The 24,058-nt window shown below is 39.9% G+C and overlaps 1 protein-coding gene across 1 annotated transcript; it reads right to left on the bottom strand.

Annotated features, from left to right (window-relative positions):
• On the bottom strand, positions 1-23,786 carry LOC127171017 (GRIP and coiled-coil domain-containing protein 2). Its single transcript, XM_051119418.1, has 23 exons — positions 23,624-23,786; positions 22,874-22,930; positions 22,036-22,120; positions 21,886-21,953; positions 21,002-21,106; positions 18,826-20,805; positions 18,296-18,359; positions 18,102-18,202; positions 17,366-17,464; positions 17,150-17,269; positions 16,615-16,779; positions 16,303-16,407; positions 14,105-14,267; positions 13,885-13,985; positions 13,656-13,733; positions 13,439-13,576; positions 12,937-13,058; positions 7,970-8,146; positions 5,183-5,400; positions 4,883-5,074; positions 1,029-1,168; positions 753-954; positions 1-534 (listed from the first exon to the last, which is right to left on the bottom strand). Exons 1-23 carry the CDS (start codon positions 23,627-23,629, stop codon positions 461-463), a joined length of 4,560 nt encoding a protein of 1,519 aa, XP_050975375.1. The 5' UTR covers positions 23,630-23,786; the 3' UTR covers positions 1-460.
• Between the last annotated feature and the right edge of the window lie 272 nt (positions 23,787-24,058).

Here is a 24,058-nt window from a genome sequence, read left to right as displayed (position 1 = left end):
TCAAAGAAGTTTAATTAGATGATTTTCTCTGACAGATCTGAGACTGATACCCTGTATTTACATTCCTTCATGTGAATGTTCATTCAACGAACCTTAAATCTCTCATGGACATGAGATTTACAAAGAACAACACAGCCATAAGACAATTTGTGGAAAAATGATAATGATATAATTTACATTAAAATACGATAAATATGATCAACAGTTCCCATGTATGATTTCACAGCACAAAATAATCTTCAATAACCCAAAGCAAAAAATCCCATTAGGACTGACAGGTTGAAAAATAAGGCGGCACTGATGTGGAGATGAACTGCTGATATGGATTGCTATGAGACTCTGACCGGGCAGCAGCTCGTCCTCCAGCGCTTGTGCGTCCTGACTGGAGGATTCCTGCTGCTGTACGGCCGGACGCTGGACTGAGGTCAGTGTGTGACTGAGGTGCGGGCAAGTCCTTGTTTCATCTGATGCCTGACCAGCTGTGCAGATACGACGTCCAGCCTGATCCCCGTGAGAGCGCGGACTCCTCCTCACCTACAAACAGACAGGAAATATGCACGATTACAGCTGAACCCAGTCACCTGTGAACTCCTCGTCTCTACTATAAAGACGGACAAACCCAGTCTTCATTCAGACGTGTGCTGATGTCACTGAAGGCTGCCTCCTCCATGAAATCTGACCTGCTGTTACTCAGCCTTCAGTGTTTTATAGCAAAGACCATCGGTGAACCGTAAGGAAATGACAGAACGCACCTTGAGCGATGGCAGCCAGCTTGCTCTTCTCCTCCGGGCTCAGCTGCAGCATGGTGTGAATGACAGGAAGTAAAGCCTGCCGCTCGCTGCCCGAGCGCAGGAAGATGAACTGCAGCAGCACGTTTTTAAGGTACTCCAGGTTGGCCACGGATTTCTCGCGCTCCTGATTGCGCTCGAGTCGACGCACCTCACTCTTCAGGAGCTGCGGATACAGTGTTCATTGTTCAGACAGATGTGAGAGAGCTGAACCGCAGTGTGTGTGTGTGTGTGCCTTACATTGATCTGCTCCATCAGGACAGCGTTCGTGGCCTCGGTCTCGTGCAGCAGACTGTTCAGGTGATCCACGCTGCGGGCGGCAGTGCTGAGCTTCTGAGTCAGCTCCTCTTTACTGGGCTCCATGTGCCAGACAGCAGGCTCTACACACACACAAACATTAAGTAGTACTTAAGTTATAATCAAACAAATAAACTACTTTAGCTCGTCTCTGACTAGAATTGAAATTGTGAATTGAAACTTGTAATTCTTGCCTCTTAATGTTATTGTGATCAGATCAGCGAAATATATTAGCTGTCAGAGGAATTTATCAAAATGATCAAAACTTTGCTGAAAAGGAATTATATGTTGGAGTTATTTTAATTTCATCTTACTAAGACATATTATTGGAGATACAGAGTGACTACTGATATTTATATCATTTACAAGCAGCAGAATTTCATCTTAAAAATATCAGCATCTGCAGCAGTCTGAGATCCACTAGTGAGAGACGCCTCAATGAACCATCACAGAGAGGCACAAAATCACTTTCCAGAACATTTTCTTTCACCGTTCCTGGCTGGTGGAATGATCTTCCCACCCCTATCCGGATTGACGACTTCCTGACAACTTTCAAGTGACTGCTGAAAACTCAACTCTTTCAACACTATTTGAGAATAATAAAAAAAACAAAAACAAACAAAAAAATAAAACACCTTTGTTCTACTCTTTTCCTATTCTTCCCTTTCTAGCTTGTAGTGATCTGAACAATGCCTGATATGGTATTATGAGCACTTCCTACGTCGATTTGCCTCTTTAGGATGAATCGCTTGATGTATTCCCCACTTGTACAGTAAATCACTTTGGATAAAAGCATCTACTAAATGAATAAACGTAAATGTAAATTCATGTAAACTTTGCTCAGTTTGTGTCTTGGACAGCGTTGGGGATAATGCAAATGTAAAGTAATAATATTACTTTTTTCAAGTAACTAGTAAAGTAACGCATTACTTTTGAATTTCTAAGAAAATATCTGGGTTACTTTTTCAAATAAGTAACGCCAGTTACTTTTTTCCCCATTTATTGATTGACAAGTCTCCTGTCGGGAAATTGGGAGTAAACATCATGTTACTGTATTCTAGACTAAATGTGACATGCATTACTTCATCTCACTCACAAAAAACAGATTCAGTATTCCTCAAACTGAATATAAACAGTCAAATGCAAACTCAGAATATGACGCAACCCTGCAATAATTAAATATGTTAAACAATACAAATATCCTTTATGTATTTAATCTCATTTTATTAACCAGTGTCTTTGCTGCTGACCTTCGATGATGCAATTCAACCATACTAATAAGCAAAAATTACTTTAGATAAACTAACATTTGTGCTTCATTTTTTTGAGTGATTTCCTGCATAAATGTGCTTTTCTTTCAGCCTGATGTGGATTCATTTCACTTCTGGTGTAAAAGGGCTTTTAAACTAGAATTGTTTCATATTAAAAACAAAGAAGCAAGTCCTGCCCAGATTTAAAAAGCAAAAAAAGTAACGTAACACATTATTTTCCATAAAAAGTAACTAAGTAACGTGATTAGTTACTTTTTCAGGAAGTAACGCAAAATTGTAACGCATTACTTTTAAAAGTAACTTTCCCCAACACTGGTCTTGGAATAAAACTGATCTGTTTTTTTTCCTCCATATTCTCACTATATCAGACTACATTGAGCCATAAATGGCTGATGGACCAAAATATGATAACATAAAACATTTTGTAAGATTTTCTTTTATTATTATTATTTTTTTGTCTAAAGGTTAGCTAAGATGTTGCATAAATACAGTGCCTTGCAAAAATATTCACACCCCTGCTGTTGCTGCCTTATGTTAAAATTTTTTTTTTCCATAATGGAAAAAGTTTGGAACAACCAGGACTCTTCCTAGAGCTGGCCTCCTGGCCAAACTGAGCAATTAATGGAGAAGGGTCTTGGCTAGAGTGGTGACCATGAACCTGATGGTCACTCATGGTAGCTGAGCTCTATGATCATTTGTGGAGATGGGAGAAACTTACAGAAGAACAAACATCACTGCAACACTCCACCACTCTGGGCTTTATGGCAGTGTGATGAGACTCAATCCTCTCCTCAGTGAAGACACATGAAAACACACTTGGAATTTGCAAAAAAAAAACACCTAAAGCACCCTCAGACTGTGAGAAACAAGATTCTCTGGTCTGATGAACGGCAATTCCAAGCATCATGTTTGGAGGAAACCAGCTCTGCTCATAAAGGGCAGCAGCCTCATGGACTGAGGGACTCGTCAGAGCAGGAAAAAAAAGCTCAAAATATAGAGATAGCCTGAATGAAAACACAGTCCAGAGCATTTAGAACCTCAGACTGGGCAGAAGGTAATTTAAAGCAGTTTAACATAAGGCAGCAACATAAAACATGAAAACAAATGGAGTATGAATACTTTTGCAATAAGTAAATATTTTTTGACTATAATTTAAAGTTCTCCTATTATGCTTTTTCAAATATGATCTTTCATGTAGTGTGCCATGTAGCTGTATGTTCACATGTAAAATCTGCATCAGTGCAGTTGTGAAGCCATCAGTGCACGATAAATAAAGTTATTGTCTATCAAAAAAAAAAAAAAAGTCGACTCACAATCGCCTAAACGAGTCATCAGGAATTCGAATCTTATTCTGTTACGGCTGTACATCACGAAGTAACACATTTGCATAATGTCCGCCCATGTTCTACGTCGCAAACAACTTGCCCGCCCACAAACACAGTACAATTTCCATGTGGTTTACGTCATGTCGAGAAGACGCTGTGTCCTACACTGTGAGAGTACATTTGTTTTATATTCACTTCCAAAACATGAATCTATAAAGATTGTATTTTCTAACGATCGTTCAAAATATGTAGTTGTGTATGTTATGTTGTGTATCAACCCTGCACATGTCTCGCTAACTGGCTAAATCACGCTTCTGTAGTTCTGTTGTTCAGCTGTGGACCCACTGTAGTCACAAATTTGTGATTGATGAAGCTTGACTGTCTGTCTGTCTCATTAGCTGGAGTAATGATAAAGGATGGCACACGAAGCGGCTTTCACACCGAATGCGGAAAGCTCTGAGCTGTGAAACCCATTCATTTCAATTGCTTGTGCCGCATGAGGATGGCTTGTTTCTGCGTCGTCCAAAGCACACGCGCAGCAGAGAGCACCACTTTTGCCACTGCGCTCTGAACAGCCAGCGCAGCGCTTTCCGTGTTCAGTGTGAATGCCACTTCATGCATTATACAATATTGAAGTTTACAACATAGAGGTGTGCCCGGTTCGCTTACATAAGCAAATTATGAGCACTTTCCACAGTAGACCGTGTTAACTTGTTGATCAGCCACTTCAACCGTTTCATCGTCAGACTCCGGCTCGAATTGGTAAGGTAAAATCGATGCCATCTTTTCTACCTATTGACAAGTATCCAGGGCTGTCAGTCAGTTATGGCAATGGGCGTTTCATTCTCTAACACACTGTACGCGGTAGACCAATCATAAAGGACTGCGCCATCTGACCAATCACAGCAGTGAGGGCTCACGGAAAGGAGGGGTTTACAGAGACCGATTCTTTAAACAGCTTCGCACGATTCGTTTATGAATCGTTTAGTCACAGTCAAATTAAATTTATTTTTGGAGAAAACTAAAATGTTTTTTGACCTTGCATACATGCACCTGTTTTAGGAGACTCATAAAACAATATCAGCAACCATTAAAATGGCATAATAGGAGCACTTTAATGTCAGGCTTTACAGGGTTATTCACTTCACTTTCAGTCACTCTGCTTTGCACCCAATCACGTGACATGTAAAGACTGCTGTACCGTGTTTGAGGTCTGCGGTGGTGAGGAGCTGCTCCAGAGAGGGCTGTGTGGTCCCGCTGGACGACAGCGATTCTGTCTCGGTGGTCTCCATCCCCTCTCCCTCCTCTCTAGCCATTCCCTGCAGATCCACCTGAGGAACATCAGGCTTCCTGTCCGTATGACTCTTCCTGCTCTGCTGCACCAGCACTGCGCCTACAGCAGACAGAAACACACTCACATCAAAACATGCTGCACCAACCAACATCTGTGGGAGAATCACATCCGAGATCAAGGATTATCAGTGCCAGCAGCTCCTCTCACCTGTGCTGACGGGCTCTTTCTGCAGCTGGAAGAGCTGGGCCTCCAGCCTGCTGATCTGCTGCTGCAGCGTCTCCACGGTGCTGCAGTGCTCGTCCTGCAGGTGGCGCGTTTGCTCGCGGAAGCTGCCGCGCAGCGCCTCGATCTGGGTGCTTAGATGAGATGCGCACTGGCCGTGTTCAGACTTCAGGGCAACATTTTCAGATTGCAGCGACAGCAGCCTGTCAGAGACGCCACACGGACACAAACACACACAAAGAGGAACTAAAGACATCCATTTACACTACCGTTCAAAAGTTTGGGGTCAGTAAGACTTGTAATAGTCTTTAAAGAAGTCTCTTATGCTCATCAAGGCTGCATTTATTTGATTAAAAAAATACAAAAAAAAAACAGTAATATTGCAAAATGTTTTTACAATATAAAATAATGTTTTTTATTTTAACATACTTTAAAATAGAATTTATTCCTGTGATGAAAAGCTGAATTTTTATCAGCTGTTACTCCAGTCTTAAGTGTCACATGATCCTTCAGAAATCATTCTAATATGCGGATTTATTGTTAGAATGATCAATGTTGGATAATATCAACAGTTGTGCTGCCAAATATTTTTTGGAACCTGTAATTTTTTTTCAGGATTCTTTCATGAATAACAAGTTTAAAAAGTACAGTGTTTATTCAAAATATAAATATTTTATAACAATGTAAATTATTTATTATTAACTTTTAATAAACTTTTAATTATTAACTTAATACATCCTTGGTGAATGAAAGTATTAATTTCTTTAAAAAAAAAAAGAAACAATAAAAATGTACTGACCCCAAACTTTTGAACGGTAGTGTATTATTAAATTACCCTCAGAATTCTGAAGTATTTTCAGAAGTATGTCTGTGTACTGAAGCTGAAAGCACAGCATCATGCAGCAAAACCATGATCCCAAACACACAAGCAAGATGAAAACAAGAGGGCAGCCTGTAGTTCATGCTCTTAGGCCGACAAATGTCAATGATCTGAAGCGGGTGTGGAAGGTGAGGCACTGAAGTACTCGCAGATGACTACAGGAAACTTTCGTCACGTGTAATGCTGTTAATAAGGCTAAACCTGATATTGACTCTAAGATGCAATCATTTTGTTATATAACTTTCAAAAACAAATGCATCAAAGATGCATTTCATTCTGTTTTGTGTTCATGGTTTTTATGTATTCACAGTATTTGCAAAATACAGCACAAAATAAAGCACTGTTTGTATAAGTAATGTGAGAGTCCATAATGCTCAGACAGACACTGTCTGAACAGCTGAAAGAGGCTTTGTAAAACAATAGCAGCATTGTCTGCATGTGTCTGTCAGACAGTAATCATTTCGAGTGTCATGCGGCGGGTGGGACACGTGCGCTTCGACAGCATTCATCTATAGTGCGTCACTGAGCCACGCAAAAGACAAAACAAAACAGTAACCACACTGCTCGTCCGTCCTGGATAAACTGTGTCAACCGACACAGGAAACTCAAGGCTCAAGTCAAACAGTCTCATAAAGCGCAGTGGACATTATGATTTGAGCGCCTGAGCAGTAAACTCTCAGTGTGCTAAACGGCTCTTGTTTTTGATTGCATGTGTCATTACAGAGGTTTTAAAGAAAACATTTGCTCACAATCCCACATTAAAAAACAAAACAAAAAAGAAATACAGAAATATAGCTGCAAGCAGTGCTTATCAGTTCAAGCACTTTAAGGCATTTAAGCACATATGAAAAAAAGACATTATTAAGCAAGCCAGTAACCACCGAAATCAATGATTTAAAAAAGCATTTTTGGCAAAAATCCAGGTAATTTAACAGAAATATTATGTTTTTTAATGTTTATGACTGTTATAGCGGCACCTGTGGTCAGATCTTAAAACTTTGCATGCTTGTTTACAATCACCCGTCACATGCTCAGCAGATTTCATTCAGTTCTGAGTTTCCCTTAGGCTTTTGGGTCAAATTGGACAGGCCCCTTTTATAAACAACCCCATTATAGCTTCCCAAAGGGTAAACTTTTTTCGACTAGTTCACAAAAGTAGATTTTTCTTTTTTTTTTCCCGTTCAGGAGTTACAGGCATTTTACTCTAAGTGGCCCTTTTTGGTGTTTTCCTGCGCTGGTTTGGTTCTGATCAGGCGAAAAAACCTAGGACTAGTTCACCAAAGTAGGTTTTTCAAAAAATCCAAAACACCCCAAAACTTTTGACACTTGAAAAGTCTCATGAATCTGAGGCATGAGCCAATGATTCCAACGACATAAGACACTTGAGTCTGCAACTGACGGTTTAGGAGTTATGAGCGATTTTGTGCTTTTGATCGCTGTTGCGTCCCCGTCAGGCCGGTAGGGGTGAGCCTTGGTCACGTTGTAGACTGTGTGAGTACTACCATCTCTCAAAGTTTCAAGTTTCTACGACTTATGGTTTGGTCTGCACGATCAGTATTACATGGAGAACGCTGATCCTTGGCCATTCTAATACAATATAGTTTCAGCGCTACATGCTTGAACCTCTAATAATAATTACATGAGATCTAATTAGACGAGAAAGTTCTCGAGTTCTCAAGAGAAAGTTCTTGAGAAACTGGTCAACCTATCAGTGTTTCAACTATCTGCAGCTGTGCAGTTAGAAGGTTTAAGGGTGCAATTAGTTTTTATGATTCAGAAATGCTCAGATCAAATGAATGCCGTCTAGGTTTTCCTGTGCCTTGTAGTTACAGAGTTCAACTCGCGTGAGCCGTAAGCAGTATGAGGGCATGTTCAGATGTGCGTGCCGGTACCTCTCTCTCAGCTCAGCCTCTTTGCTGACGGTCTCCTGCAGGATCTTGTTGTGTCGCTCCAGCAGCATGTCATGCTCCACCTGCAGCTGCTGCAGTTCTGACGTGCTGGACTGGAGGCTCTGCTGCGTCTCCTGCAGGCGGCTACGCAGCTGCTCCACCATGGCCTCCATGTGCTCCCTAACGCAAGACAACACAAACAGCAATGAGCTGACTGATGAATGCTTACACACCCAGAGTGAGCTACAACTCTACAATTGCACTAGACAGATTTCACTCTCATCAGGAGCAGTTCGAGTTAAAGAGGCGTGTTTGATATCGACTCTGCTGAAGGGTTAGATTTGATGGGTGGAATCACTTCAGAAAATATGACAAAATAACACTAATTACAACATAAACATTCACAGGGAAACAGTAGCGTTAATATTTGGCAAAATACATGCAACAAAGTCACAGTTAATTTTATTAGACTTAAAATTAGTCGCAGTAATCTGGAACATAACTGCATTAAGATGTTCTAATGGACCAGTAGCTCTCTGAAACTGACGCTGCTTTCTACTTAAATTATTAATTTACTGATTAAATGTAATAGATTAATCACCGTTAACAGCACTTTTATCAGAGCTCTTACTGATTGAACTGATCTGTTAATCAGTTTCAGCACACATGCAATCTGTAATCAGTGGAGCAGACAATGAAAAGTCTCCCTATACAGTCATCAACACTAGAGTGCGCACTAGAGCTTGTGTGTTGTGAGCTCTTGATCTCCACAAAACAAACACAGACCCTCTGGCTTACAGTTAAAGGGTTAGTTCAGCCAAAAAATGAATTGTCATTAATTAATCACGTCGTTCCAAACCTATAAGGCCTTCGTTCATCTTCAGAACAAAATCCGAGACCATTCTGACCCTCCATAGACAGCAAGGGTCCTTCCATGTTCAAGGTCCAGAAAAATGAATAGCCCATGTGACATCAGTGGTTCAACCGTAATTTTAAGCTACAAGAATTTTTTTTAAATTAATTTATTTATTAATTCTTCTCTGCGTCACCCTAGCGCCATACTGAAGAGTATCACAATGCTGTTTATTTGCAGAGGAGAGCACGTTCATGCATCATTGTAAAATGAAAAAAAAACAAACATTTATTTTCATTTTTCTTTGTGCACAAAAAGCATTTTCGTAGCTCCATAAAATTACGGTTGAACCACTGATGTCACATGGACTATTTCTGGACCTTTAATGTGGAAGAACCCTTGCTGTCTATGGAGGGTCAGAAAGCTCTCGGATTCCATTAAAAATATCTTAATTTGTGTTCAGAAAACAAACGAAGGTCAGAGGTTTGGAACAACATGAGAGTGAGTAATTAATGACAGAATTTTCATTTGTGGGTGAACTAACCCTTTAACATTATTCACTACAAACACAGATTAAATTGTTTAAGGCACAGTTGACTGCAGTCAGTTTAATCACATTGTCAGTCACTGACGCATACACGCACATTCTCCATTTTAGAAAAAAAAAAAAAAGTGTCCTCAAAGCATGGCATGTAATAAATTTCAGGACTGAGGCCCTATAATAGTATAGAGTCTGCACTCTCTATCCATTCTCACTTTATTTTAACTAAGAAACATCATATTAGTCAAGTTAAGTATGGTGTGCCACAGGGCTCAGTGTTAGGACCTCTACTTTTCTCCTTATGTGTCTGGAAACATGACAGTAGTTAATTAGCTCATTATGTCATCAGTGATATTTATCTTAATAATTCCTCAGCCAGTAATTTCCTTCTAATAAATTCTGATTAAACACACTGGGCTAAAACGTCTAAACATAAGTGGATACCTGTCATTTTAAAGTCACATTTCCAGTGTTTGCAAAAGTATTTGTAGAACTAACCCCAACTCATAGTAATCACTTATAAATGATTTAGTTCATATCACATTAATGTCTTAACCTAGACTAATAAAATCCTCTGCAGGAGACAGATCCTTTTCCTAATTGGCTCAGATTCAACCCTCCAGTCAAGCATACACCTACTTTCATCACCTAAACGCATGACTATGCTGCATTAATAAGTTTGGCCAGAACCCAAAAATACTTCTCAATTAATATAAATCTAAATGATTACGTAAACGGTAACAAGTGTCTGTTTTGTTTTAGTGTCTTGAAGATGCCAAAGACTGACAGACCCAGGTCTGGTCCGGTCATGTGATACTGAATGATGACTATAGCCTGGAGCTTCACCAACCAGATAGTGGAGGAGTCCTAATAATCACTGCACGGATCCGTCACGGACTTCATTCAGGATGAACTGCTGCTAGGCTGAACAGCCGTCATGCCATCAACCACACCTTTGCCAACATCAAAAGACACTTTGTCTACATGCACCTCAGCAAACAATATGGGACTGGGCTTTTAAGCTCTTAATTATTACTTCTTCAGTTTGATTAATATCCGTGAGGTAAGACTACGTTCCCCAAGCAAATGGTTTGAAAAATTATTGTGATTCTGTACATTGATGAATCAGATGATCACATTTTTAGTATAAAATAAATTCTCTGTAAAAGTAAACAATATAAATATGGTTTACATCATTGTACTGTTGAACAGCAGAATGCACACTACAGACCAATATACTGTTTGCAAACAGTAATGACGTTTTTTGTGGGTGCAGCCTGTCTGGTGGCAGACAGTGGAAGCCAAAGAATAAAAGAATAAAAAAGGTAAATTTGAGTTTATATTTCAAAATTCTGACTTTATTCTTGCAATTCCGATTCTGATAAGAAAAATAAACTCGCCATTCTCTCTTTCGAGTTTATATCCCACTGACTTTTTCCCCTCAGAATAGACAAACTCACTATTGTTGAGTTAAACCGAGTTATAAAGTCCAAAATACAAGATATGAACTTGCATTTGAGAGAAAAAAGTCAGAATATGTGGAATAAAATAGGTTAATGTAAAATGTTACAGCTTTAAAGGAGAAGTCCACTTCCAGAACAACAATTTACAAATAATTTACTTACGCCCCCTTGTCACCCACAATGTTCATGTCTTTCTTTCTTCAGTCGTAAAGAAATTATGTTTTTTGAGAAAAACATTTCACCATTTTTCTCCATATAATGGACTGATATGGTGCCCCGATTTTGAACTTACAAAATGCAGTTTAAATGAGGCTTCAAAAGATCCCAAGTGTGGTTGTAAACGATCCCCACCGAGGAAGAAGGGTCTTATGTAGTGAAATGATCGGTTATTTTCATTAAAACAAATACTATTTAAATACTTTATTCCCAAACGTTCGTCTTGCCTTGCAGTCTTTGTGTATTCTGACTCAAGACAGTTAGGGTTTGTCGAAAAGCTCTGATCGTATTTTCTCCCTCAACTTCAAAAATCAATCCTTCAAATTTCAAAATCATCCTACATCACTGCAGAAGTACAGACCCAGTCTTTGCAGAGTGAACATGTAAAGAAGATCAAACACCCTTAAGAAACAAGTTAAAACAGCGATATAGGGCAATTTTGAAGTTGAGGGAGAACATGAGATGGGAGTTTTTCGACATACACTAACTGTCATGAACCGGAACAAAAACAGTCCAGCAGAGTAAGACCAGACGAACGCTTGACATTAAAAAGTATATAAATTGTATTATTTTTATGAAAATAACCGATCGTTTCGCTAGATAAGACCCTTCTTCCTCGGCTGTGACCGTTTGAAGCCGCATTTAAACTGCATTTTGGAAGTTCAAACTCGGGGCACCATATCAGTCCAATTTATGGAGAAAAATCCTGAAATGTTTTTCCTCAAAAAACATAATTTCTTTACGACTGAAGAAAGAAAGACATGAACATCTTGGATGACAAGGGGGTGACTACATTATATGTGAATCTTTGTTTTGGAAGTGGACTTCTCCTTTAAATAGTATTTCTGTAACTGTAGGGCTAATATGATATGTCCCCTATGAACTGCATGTGTGCATATTATGTAGACCTATTGTTTAAACCAAATTTATGCTTTAAAAGCAGAGTAATCATAGCAGGTTTCTCCCATAGTCTGTCGGTTTAAACATCTGCTTTTAGCTTCAAATGGCAGGGTTTTTTTTGGGGGGTGGGGGGTGGGGGGGGACTTTATTTGGACAGGACAGTGTAGATAAGACCGGAAAGCACTGGGTGAAGAGAGAGGGGAGTGGGATCGGCAAAGGACCACGAGCCATGAACGCAACTGCACTATATGTCAGTGCACTAACCGCGAGGCTACTGGCTGCTGGAACATTTTATCTCTTATTCTGTGGATTTTTCCCATTTCTCTCCACTTGTTACCAGTGTTTTTCTGCAACCACTATGCGCATGCAACTGCAGGTGACGTAAGTGACGTCTACTCGAAATTGGTCCAAAAAAATAAAAAATAAAATAAAATAAATAAATAAATAATACATTTAAATTACTAACTATATATTACATATTACTCCTGTTGCATTACAGTCTTTTTTTTATAATGCTATAAAATTATAATGCTATAAATCTATAAATTTACAATGGATAAATATGTAATATAAAAATAAACACTTGCAATGATCATTTATTGACTTACATATTTATTTATAAATATAATGTATAATACCATATAATGTGAATAAAATTCACTATATCTAATTATTTTATAAATTTATAAATTCTATAAATTTAAACTTTATATTACAATAGATCAGTAAACTGCTTTATAAAAAAAAAGAAAGAAATTGGTCCATTCTCCAGCTCTATTTAATCAATAAGGTTAGTTTGTTTATACGCAAAAGTGCCATAGCACAATATCATAACTGGACTGTGAATGAAACAGAGAGTGAATCTGCCTAGAGAAAGAGAGCTAAAGTCTTAAGAAAGTGATTCACACATCGGTGAAACTGCAGCTAATTCTATGTGTAACCTCTAAGCAGCGGGAAAAAAACAACATACAGTAAATGCAGTAAACATGACCATCACCTCTCCTGTTTGAAAGCGTCGCCGTCGCTCTGGGCTGAGCTCTTGTGTTTCTGCTGCTTGAGGACATTGTGGACTCGCACCTTATAACTCTCGAACTCTGACACCGTTGTCGCAAGATCAGCCTGCAGAGAGAGACAAACATGAATAAATGACGACAGCTACAAACTGAAGCTGACGGTGCTCAAGCGAACAGTGAATAAAGTCGTGTGTGCGTTTCCCCTGAGCAGGAAACTCAGAAGCATTTCCTCTCGCTTCTGTTGCGCAGGATTTATTTGGAGCCGCTGGGGCTGATGGCCGAGCTATAATTGTGTTTTGTTAACAAGACTGCAGACTAGAAGATGGCGACGGAAATGGAAAATCTATAGCGTTCTGTGGAAAACATCCCGGTGTCAGAGCTTCAATCTGTCTGCTGGAATGAGCAGAACAACACACTTCTGGATCTAACGGAGAGATGCTGCACACAGAGAGCATGAGGAGGCAGTGCTAGGGTTCGTTTCTGCACCTTAGCGGCCGTGCACTCGTCCTGCAGCGCGCTCAGACTGAGCTGATATGAGCTGGACGTCCGCTGGTGCTGCTCGTTCATCAGCTTCAGCTGCTCCTGCAGCCGGTGGCGCTCGGCCGTCAGCTCACTGCACTGGATCTGAGATACACACAAACACAACCCAGTGAGCCACAGCAGAGGATACAGAGATACAGAAGATCATCACAACACCTCCTACCTTCAGCTCCTCCAGCTGCTGCTGATGGGCCTCCAGATCTCCTCTCAGAGCAGACTGGGAGATCATCTGCGCCGCTTCCTGTGGTGAACATTCACTGCATCACTATACGTACCACATCACTACATCAAGTTATGGAGCTCATACCATTCCCTTGATCTTGTAAAATAAGAGCGACTAATTATAGGCTCATTTAGAGCATCCCTGCAGAGACAGATTTCTTAAAACTCACTTTCTGTTTTGCGTCCGCCAGGTCTTTTTTGGTTTTGACCAGCAGTTGTTTCATCCTGGAGGCTTTGTCTTCTGTCTGATCCACCAGCAGCTTCAGAGACTCTGAGAGAATCAGCACATAATGAGATTCATCAGCGTTTGATCCTGTAGAGCTGGAGGCAGACTATTTCACACCGATTACAACATCAACCACCGCAAATGAACAAAACTTTTATTAGTACCGATTTCCTCGTTCAGACGTTGCTCTCGTTCTTTCTGTGTCTGTATGTGCATCTCGTGCTCCTCCATCTGCTTGTCTTTCTCAGAGAGTTTGTGATTGAGCTCTTTCACCAGTTTCTCGTAGTCCGCCATCTCCATGTCCAACAGTGTGCTCTGCTGAGCGTCCTACAGCACGACATGAGGGGGGAGATCAGCACTCGTTATAAGGCCAACACACATCACAAACACTGAACACGAGCTCATCTCAGCACTATGAATGAAAGGACTTCATTTGTTTAACTCTTAAACATGACCTGCATTATAAAGGGAACACGATACGTCAATGTGTTCTATATGAGTATGGAAATGTCAAGGAAGCAAATACTCTGAAACTGAAAATACAACTTAAAACTGATCTTCATTACTTTAATTCATCAATTAAAATGCTAAGGCTTGTATATCTCTGCTAGAATCAATATGGAATATGGAAATTACATTACTTTTGATCACACAGTAAAAATGTGATGCTCTTCCTCAGTACTTTTTGTCTTATTTTCCAGTACAAAAGAAACTGTCTTTTTGCTTACTGGAGAAGCAAAATCACAGAAGATAAGAAGCCTTGTTTTCTCAGAATTTGACCAGTTAGAAGAGTTTATGATTAAAAATGTATATGAATATAAATGCCAACTGGGTCCAAAAAAAAAAAAAAAAAAAAAAAGAAATATCAACCTTATTCAAAGGAAAAACATGTTTACACCCCATTTTAATGTCATGACTTCATGAATTTAAGATTTTCTGCTCTGATTCCGGCTATTTAAGACCTGCAGAAACCCTGACACTGTTTTTAAATAATGACAAAATGGGAATGATATCAAACTACAGTCAAAAGTTTACATCCTCATTTCAGAATCTGCAAAATGTTAACTATTTTACCAAAATAGGAGGAATCATACAAAATACATGTTATTTTTTTTTTATCTAGTAGTAACCTGAATGAGGTATAGTCTACATTAAGTCCACAACAGAAAATAATAGTTGAATTTATAAAAATTACCCTGTTCAAAAGTTTACAAACACTTGATTCTTACTACTGTGCTGTTACCTGAATGATCCACAGCTGTGTGTTTTTAGTGATAGTTGTTCACGAGTCCCTTGTTTGTCCTGAACAGTTAAACTGCTGCTGTTCTTCAGAAAAATCCTTCAGGTCCAACAAATTCTGTGGTTTTCCAGCATTTTTGTATTTGAACCCTTTCCAACAATGACTGTATGACTTCGAGATCCATCTTTTAACAAGAAGGACAACTGAGGGACTCATACGCAACTATTACAGAAGGTTCAAACACTCACTGATGCTCCAGAAGGAAAAAACATGCATTAAGAGCCAGGGGTGAAAACTTTTGAACAGAATGAAGATGTGTCTATTTTCCTTATATTGCCTAAATATCTTTTTCTTTTTCTCCCTATTTAGTACTGCCCTTCAGAAGCTACAGAAGATACTTTCCCAGAAGACAAGTAAGTTAAAATTACCCTGACCTTCATTTTCAACCCCCCTTAATACATTGTTTCCTCCTGGAGAATCAGTGAGCATTTGAACCTTCTGTAAAAGCTGTGTTTGAGTCTCTCAGTTGTCCTCGGTGTGAAAAGATGGATCTCATAATCATACAGTCATTGTTGGAAAGGGTTCAAATACACAAAAATGCTGAAAAACCAAAGATTTTGTGGGACCTGAAGGATTTTTTTGAAGAACAGCAGCAGTTTAACTGTTCAAGACAAACAAAGGACTCATGAACAACTATCACTAAACAAAAAAACGAACAACAACAACAACAAAAACAGCTGTGGATCATTTAGGTAACAAAGTATTAAGAATCAAGTGTATGTAAACTTTTGAACAGGGTCATTTTTATAAATTCAACTATTATTTTCTCTTCTGGACTATATTTAAAGGTCTTTGATCTTATTCAGGTCAGTACTAAATAAACAATAACATGCATTTTATTGGTAAAATATTTAACATTTTGCAGATTCTGAAGGGGGGGGGGGTGTAAACTTGTGACCTCAACTGTAAATCCAGACTCAAGTCAAAATCCTGCCCATAATAATAATAATAACAATAACAACAACAATATCCATATATCAGTCTGTATAATAGTTTGGGTTTTAGGATCGGGATTAGAGGGCAGGATGTGAACAGGACATAGTGAAGAGGTTTTGTTCATGCCTTTCGTAGCTGCTCAAGCTCCTGAGCGGTTTGCTGCAGCTGCTGTTTGTGTTTGCTGAGCTGAGTCTGAAGCTCCTCCACCTCCTTGACTGCAGACTGATGGTCCTGGAAGAAAATACATACACACACAGATCAGTGAAAGAGCCAGTCACAGCTTTAAAACCTAAGTGAAAAACAACAGAAAACATTCCTCACAAACAACAAGAAATGCTGTCACAATACCAGTGAGAAATATATAAAGAGAGGTTTTGCTGCAGGGATGCATCAGAAAGTCAGCGTTTGCTGTAAGAGCTCAGACACGCCGAGTTGTACCTTAGACTTCTGCTCTCTTAAAAGCCTTTCTGCCTCCAGGTCTCGCTCCAGCCCACATTTCAGCTTCTGCATCTCCAGTATCTGCGACTCCAGCAGGGTGACGTTATTCTGCAGCGTCTCAATACGGGCCATAAGATCCTCTCGCTCTGATGACAGCAGCTCGTGCTGAGACACAGTCACACAAAACAATCAAAAACACAACCCCAGCCTCGGTCAGCTGTCGCTCATCCTGCTCCTTCTGTTGCAGTTACACAGTCACCCTTAAATATGGGTGAATGTCACTGGACACAAGTGAATCAGTCACGTGCTGCAGAAGCCTCTCTTACAGCTGGATTCACATCTGTTCATCAGTTTTGCTCAATGATCTTCAATCATGTACAGATTTTTAGTGATTGTATAAAGTCAGTGCTCCTCACATTCACACAGGTGTTCAGCCTTTTACATACTTTTTGTCTTTATGTGTAACTCTAAATCTATTCTGCCTATAAATAACACATGACTTCACATGATGGATGGACAGTTGTTATTGAAGTACCTGCTGAACTGCATTTTGAAGGCGTTTGGTTAAATCTTCGTTGTGTTTATTGGCCTGTTCCAGCTTCTCCCTCTCCTGATCCAGCAGCTCAGTCTGCTTGTCATAATCCACCATCAGGTTCTATAAAAGCGTCATTCAAAACAGCATTATTTTTACATCAGTCAATCTCTAATCTACAAATGAATTAAACTACAATTAAAGGAATAAACTCAAAACCTTATAGTCCTCTGCGCCGTGGATTATGTCCTTCATAGATCGAGATAATTTGTCTCGTTCAGCCTTCAGCTGGTCCACTTCCTCTCTCAGAGAGACAGCCTAGTGTGCCAAACAGAGGCTGAATAAACAGCACCGACACTGATGGCTATCTGACACAGGGTATCTAAGGATTTTTAAGCTCAAACTTTTAAGATCTACACAGATAAAATTAACTCCGTATAAGCGGAGTAAGGTAATGTCTATGGTAACACAAAATTAACTGGAAAATGACTGGAAAAAGCATGATTTACAGTTCAGATACAGGTTTTCACAAAACAAAAAGTTTTCGAAAATAATAAACTTTAAATCATTTTTTAGAAAAGGAAGTCAAAAGAATCAATTATATTAACAAATATATTTTACTGTCTTAATTGTTTAGATTATTATAATGGATATTATCATCTTGTTAATCCACAAGTTTAGATTTGCATGTCTGCAGTGTAAAAACATGGGTCTTTGAAATTTGCTTATTGAAATTGCAAATTCATTCTCTGCCAGCAGGTGTCGCTTTTCGGAACAGATCGCAAATCTTGTCTTTCCATCAGCAAATTTAAGACCTCTCGAAATCAAAATGAAGATTTTCTTGTACAGTTTAAGACTTTTTATGGCCTTAAATTTGATACATACATTTACAACCTTTTAGGGACCTGCAGAAACCCTGTGTCACCAGTCTCCAGGAGTAAAAGACATGTCAAACCTCTTTCTTGCTGTTGTCCAGTTCCTTTTTAGCCTTCACAGCAACAGCTTTGATTTTGTTCATGCGTTCATCCTTGTCTTTGCTTTCTTTCTTCAGTATTTCTACATGACAGATGAAATATCAAAAATATAAAACAAACAGTTCGGGCATCATGAAAGGTAGAGGGTTTCTTAGTATAACGTAAAAGAACGTACCAATTTCATTAGATAACTCTTTCGTTTGTTCATTTCCATCAGACACCAACGACTCTTTGCACATCTGAAAATGGACAGTCAGAAGGAAAGAAACATAAGAGATCTTTGTTAGAACTTGCAGAGCAATTCTGCTATAAATAACTCAGTTAACTGCCTATAAATGCAAGATTTTTTTGAAAATGTGGATGGCTGCTAGGCTCAGTCTTTGCTATTTTCAAGTTGGCTTTGGCCCCTTTAGATAAACACCAGACATTAAATGAGCTGACACTGCTGTGTGAATGTTTCTAATACAGCTGCTGCTAATACAGCCTGCCATTGTCCATCTCTTTATGTTATTATAATTCATGGAAACAATACTGGATTCTCTTTTGCTTTTGGAGCAAATGTGAACACAAATGATTTGCATTCTGATCTCTCAAGCACATCTATAGAAGCTGACCCTGCTATTCTTTCTGATTTGAGATCTTTGTGATTGGCTACTTGTTTGTATAAAAGAAAACATTCCAGCCTGCATTACAAACACACGATACCTGTAAGTGTCCGACTTCTTCTTTGAGCTGAGATATCAGAGTGTCTTTGTCAGCAAGAACCTGTTGGAGCTCGCTGGCCTTGTGAAGCGGATCGCTTTCATCCAGCGACTCTTTTTCTTTTTCCTCTGGCGACTCCTTTTCTTTTTCCTCTAAACTCCTGCTCAAGTCAGCCACTTGAGTGAGCAGACTGTGGTTTTCTGCCCTCAGCTTTTCATTCATGGCTTGCATTTCTCTCAGGTCCTTCTGCAGTCCCTCTGTGTCTAACACCACATCATCCAGACTGGCCTTCAGCAGGTCCTTCTCCCGGAGGAGGTCGTTGATCCGCGCCTCCAGCTCAGCCGCCCGCTCCTCACCCGACTGCCTCACGCTCTCCAGCTCAGCGGTGAAGTGCTCCACTCTCTCATCCAGCTGCTGGCTTAAAACCGCTTTCTCCTCCTGGGCTTTATTCCAGAGACCGTCTATGAGGGTGGCGATATCAGACGTGCCATCCACCTCAGTCTCAGAGAAATTCTGCTTGAGGATTTCACTGATGTGGCACTGAATGGCAGAGAGATGTTTCTGATTAGCGTCCATGTCTCGCTGAAGGGCGTCTTTCTCTTCGGACAGACTCGTGATCTGAGACTGGAGAAGTTTGATGGTGTCTTGACACTCCTCCTGTCTGGCTTGAAGAGCAGTGATGTCCTCCTCAAGAGTCTTTATGCGCTCATCCTTCTCCTCGGTCATGGAGGACAGTTGATTCTCCAAGTTACTGATCTGCTCGTGCTCTGACTCAGACGCCATGAACTTCAGCATCTCCTTAAACTCTACAACAAGAGCCTCCTTGTGTTGTAGATTCACTAGGATATCTTCATTTTTGTTCCTTAGGTCCTCAAAAGACATCTTCAGCCCCTCCGCTGCTGGGTCTGATGTTTCTTCTGCATTTCTAATCTCCTCCAACAATCGGTCCCTCTCCTGGAAGACGCTCTTGAGTTTCTCCTGCAGACCCTGAAGCGATGCAGCCGTGTGCTCCTTCATGGCTCTGTACTGCTTTATAAAGTGCTCTGCTCTGTCTCTGAGATCCACGTCCTGATCTGTGATGACGCTCATAGTCTGCTCAAACGTGTTGGCTGTTGTGCTGCCATCTTCAGAAGGAGCAGAGCATCCGTCTTGCTGCGTTTCTTCTGTTTCAGCACTAGAGCAGGTTTCCTTCAGGTCATCATTGAGGGACTCTTGTAAGGTTTGGGGTTCTTCAGAGACGCTCTCCTCACCTCTGTCCACAGATGTGTCACCATTGTCTTTGTGCATCTGAAGCTCATTGATCCTGAACTCCATTTCTTCCTTTTCCACGGTGAACTCCTCTCGCACCTGCTTCAGCTCAGACTCCAGCTCCACTTTCACATTTCGCAGAAATACGAGCTCTTCCTGAAGCATCATGTTTTGAGACTGCAAATCCTCCAGTGCCAATTTCAGCATGCCGCCCTCGTCACTCGAGTCGTCTGATGCCGGGAAGTCTGACGTCTTGGCGCTTGGTGAATGTTTTGGAGGCCCTGCTCTATTCGTGTCCTCTTCTTCCTCCTGGACGTCCTGCAGGAAGCCCTCCTTTAGCGCCAGCTGCTCTGAAAGCTCTTCCTGGAGCAGAAGCAGCCGCTCTCGCTCCCTCTCGAAGTCTGCCGTGTTCACCTCCAGCTGCTCCTCCAAGTATCGCACGTCATCTTCGTACTGTTTGGTCATTTTTTCGATTTCTTTCTGAAGGTTCTCGATCTCCTGGTGGGATTCGGTGAGGCTCATCTGGTGAGAGTCTTTGAGATCCTCCGTCGCTGCCATCCACTGGCGCTTGGCTTCTGCCAGCTCTTCTTGAGTTTGAGATATTTTGGTCTCATATTCAGTGCAGGTTGCCTTGAGGTTTGCAGTGAGCTCAGCTGTGTGTTTCTGCATTTCTGCATACTCCTTATTTTTTAAGTCTAGCTCCTCCTCAAGAGCTGCTAGCCTTTCCACTGTCTCCTGTGATTACAGGTAAAGTCAGTCACTTATTCACAGTGGAGTTTTTACAGTATTTAATGCACCATCACCGAAAGAACAACTGTAAATCCAAACACAAGTCTCATCACCTCTAACACTTGCTTTAATTAGACTTCATACGCAAATGTTACACATTAAAAAAACACAAATGTTAAACCCATGGCAGAAGTAAGGTTACCTGTGCTTGTTTTTTCAACTCCTCATGTTCTTTGCGCAGTAACGTAAGGCTCTGTTGGCTCTCAGCTTTTTCCAGAAGAACTGCATCCATTCGCTCAGTCAGTTCCTGTTAAAATGATAAACAAACTCTGAAACAAATCATTTTCATGTGCAAACAGGCAGGATTCCCTCCTATCAATTCCATGTAAATTCCTCCTAACTCTGCCGTATCTATGGCTTCTAGTGAATTGTCTGAGTATAAAGTTCTTTTCCACCATCAGGTGAACGCTTCTCAGCATGATGAGGAACAGATTCAGAAACAAACCAAATGTGCTGCTCGAGCACTTGTAGTGATGTGCTGATGATTTAGCACATTTAAGTTTAATATAGACTTATTCTTCACAGCGCTTCATCAGTGAGCTACATTACTCAAGCTAACTTATATATCAGCATTTTACTGATATGTTTTTTTTTTGTTTTTAATGCCGTGACACTCATATAATATGCCACGACAACCATACGTCAATAAATGTTCTTTGAAGCTAGTGTGGGATGTTTGCCTTTCTGTATGACATGATCAGTCTACTTCAGCGATTTACGTCATCATGTTATCGCCACTCCTCATTTAATAGCACCACAGTGGAAGAAGCAGAATAGCACAGTTTCTCAACGAGAGCCGTTCGACCCGATGGAGGAAAAGAGACTTTGGAGTTTAGTTTGATGCATCTGCTCTTTTAGCATCATATTTTTCATTAGAAAAGTTGTCATAAAATAACTGTTCGTAAAGCTGTATATTCTAACCTGTCCTAACAGAGCACTGGATGTGTTAAATGTATGACATCTGTTTAATGGAAGAAAAAAAAATAAGGTTAATTTTGGAGAGTGTTGTTTAGTAGAGCTACTAACCTGGATAACTGAGGAGTCTGACGTGCCACTTGTAGGATGTTTTAACTCTTCAACCTGCTTCTCTAGATCTGTTTTACAAAGTTGGAAAAAATAATTAAAATTCAACATTAAGCTTTACAAATCATTTTTTTTTTACTCTTATAATCTCACCTGTGCATTTTGACTTGATCTTCTGCATTGCCACCATCTGTTTCTTGGCAAACTTTATCAGATCTTCTTTAGACAGTGTGTCCAGCTTTAAAGAAACACAATGATCATTCACCTTCATTACTCACACTCTTATAAACTCTTTCTGTAGTTTGACTTTCTTTTTTCTGTGAAACAGGAGAGAAGGTATTTGAGTTATGTTTTAGCTGTTCAGTCCATACAATGAAAGTCAATAAGGTCCAAATGTTTCAATCTTTTGGACAACACTGAATTTCATTGCAAAGAAGAAGCTGAAATAGTCTTTTATCTTCTTTTGTGTTTCACAGAAGAAAAAATAAGTATGGAATTACATGAGAGCCAGAAAACTTTTTTTTTTCAATAAACTAATCCTTTAAACACAATCTTTTATATATTCTCACAAAATCTTAATTTAAATGTAATAATAAAATAATTATAATTATTAATTGCCCTAATGCATTTAAAATCAGCCTTCAAAAACAATACAAGATTATATTTTTATTTAATTATTATGAATTAAACATACAAAACAAACAGGATGCTGTTATTTAAAAGTCTTTAGAGGAAGTTGGCTGCAAGAAGTTTACAAATAAAGTCTACAAGGAAAATGTGGAGAGTTAAGATTAAGTTTAAGTTAAGCAATCAACAGCAGAATTTACACAAACAAACATTTGGATTATGTTTCTTATTACGTTTTTTCCTCCACTAAACAATGAATAATGGAAATTAAACTTCTTAAAATGTAGCTACAGGTAAATCATAAGTGCTCTTAAATCAACAAACGCATTGACTATGTGAGCTGTGAAGCAGTGAAGGATCTTACCTTGGATTTGCCAGAACTCTGTCCTGCCGGAGACATCGCAGACTCAGGGTTTGTGTCCTGTCACAGGTGAAAGGTGTTAATATGACAGTCCTACAGTTACACATGTTTTTTTGTTCATTACTGGATCACAGTCCATAAAAAAACTGCAACACCTTTTAAAACAGTGTACACTCTTATGTGATGTACACCAACTTATTGTGGGATTACTATGGTCCTCCTTGGAGCATCATGTAAATACCAGTGTTTTTATGGAGCAGGGTAATTATTCAGCACCATGACACTCTGCTATTTCACAAGTATCTCTACAGTAGTTCAAAAACGAATTTTAATGCAGCAGCTGGAGCAGGATCTTTTCTATTCCAAAATGACAAACCATTGCGCACTAAGCAGGGCTCATAAACACATGACTGAACGGTGGATCTTAACTGAGCTGCTCTAAGATAAAGTGGAGCAGCACAGGTCAGCAAGCATCATCATCACTGACTGCCACTGTCCTCACAGAAATGACCGGAACCAACAAAACCTGTGTTCAGGTGCGGGTACACACATGTGTTTTACCATGGTAAAGCTGGAGTCAAACGATTCTTTCGATTCCTTCTGTTAGCAGCGCCACAGAGTTATTTACCCGATCAACGATAATAAGACTCATTCACATAAATGAAGGTGTCATTTGATCGCTCGTTTAACTCAATCTACACAGAGGCTCAAGCAGCTTCATCTGTTGTCAGGGTTTGAACTTCAGCGACTGACCTCCATTCTGCCGCGGAATCACAGACACCTCCACAAAACGTCAATCGCAGAGAAGAGATTAATTATCCAGCAAATCCACCGGGTGTATTTAGGAATAAATGCCTAAACATAGGTAAGCATCACTATATTGCCTACTTCCGCCTTCGTTACTTCCGTAGACACGCGTCAGCTTTCACGCAGAGCGAGAGGAACCAGCCAATCGCGTTCGTCTGAAGTCCACGTCACTGTTTGCGTTGGTTGCTACGGTTGTTTGAATGACGTCTAAACTATCCAATCGCAGGCGGCTCGTCCGTTGCTACAGCTGACAGGATTGGTTAGTCGAGGAGGTGGGGGGAGGGGGAAACGATTAGTATATGTTTACGAGACAAAATAGCTACAAGACTACTACATAAACGCCAAAAAGGTATTATATTATTATTCACAAAAGCACGTATG

The sequence above is a fragment of the Labeo rohita genome, chromosome 9 (assembly GCF_022985175.1).
Source record: "Labeo rohita strain BAU-BD-2019 chromosome 9, IGBB_LRoh.1.0, whole genome shotgun sequence".
NCBI lineage: Eukaryota > Metazoa > Chordata > Actinopteri > Cypriniformes > Cyprinidae > Labeo > Labeo rohita.
The sequence above is the reverse complement of the archived record's forward strand: the minus strand, read 5'-3'. Positions and strand labels throughout refer to the sequence as shown.

Coding starts and splice junctions, on each gene's coding strand:
- LOC127171017 (XM_051119418.1), bottom strand. Junction 21,107..21,885: donor CAGACTCCTCAGTTATCCAG/GTTAGTAGCTCT, acceptor TCATTTTAACAG/GAACTGACTGAGCGAATGGA. Junction 8,147..12,936: donor GACGCTTTCAAACAGGAGAG/GTGATGGTCATG, acceptor GTCTTGCGTTAG/GGAGCACATGGAGGCCATGG.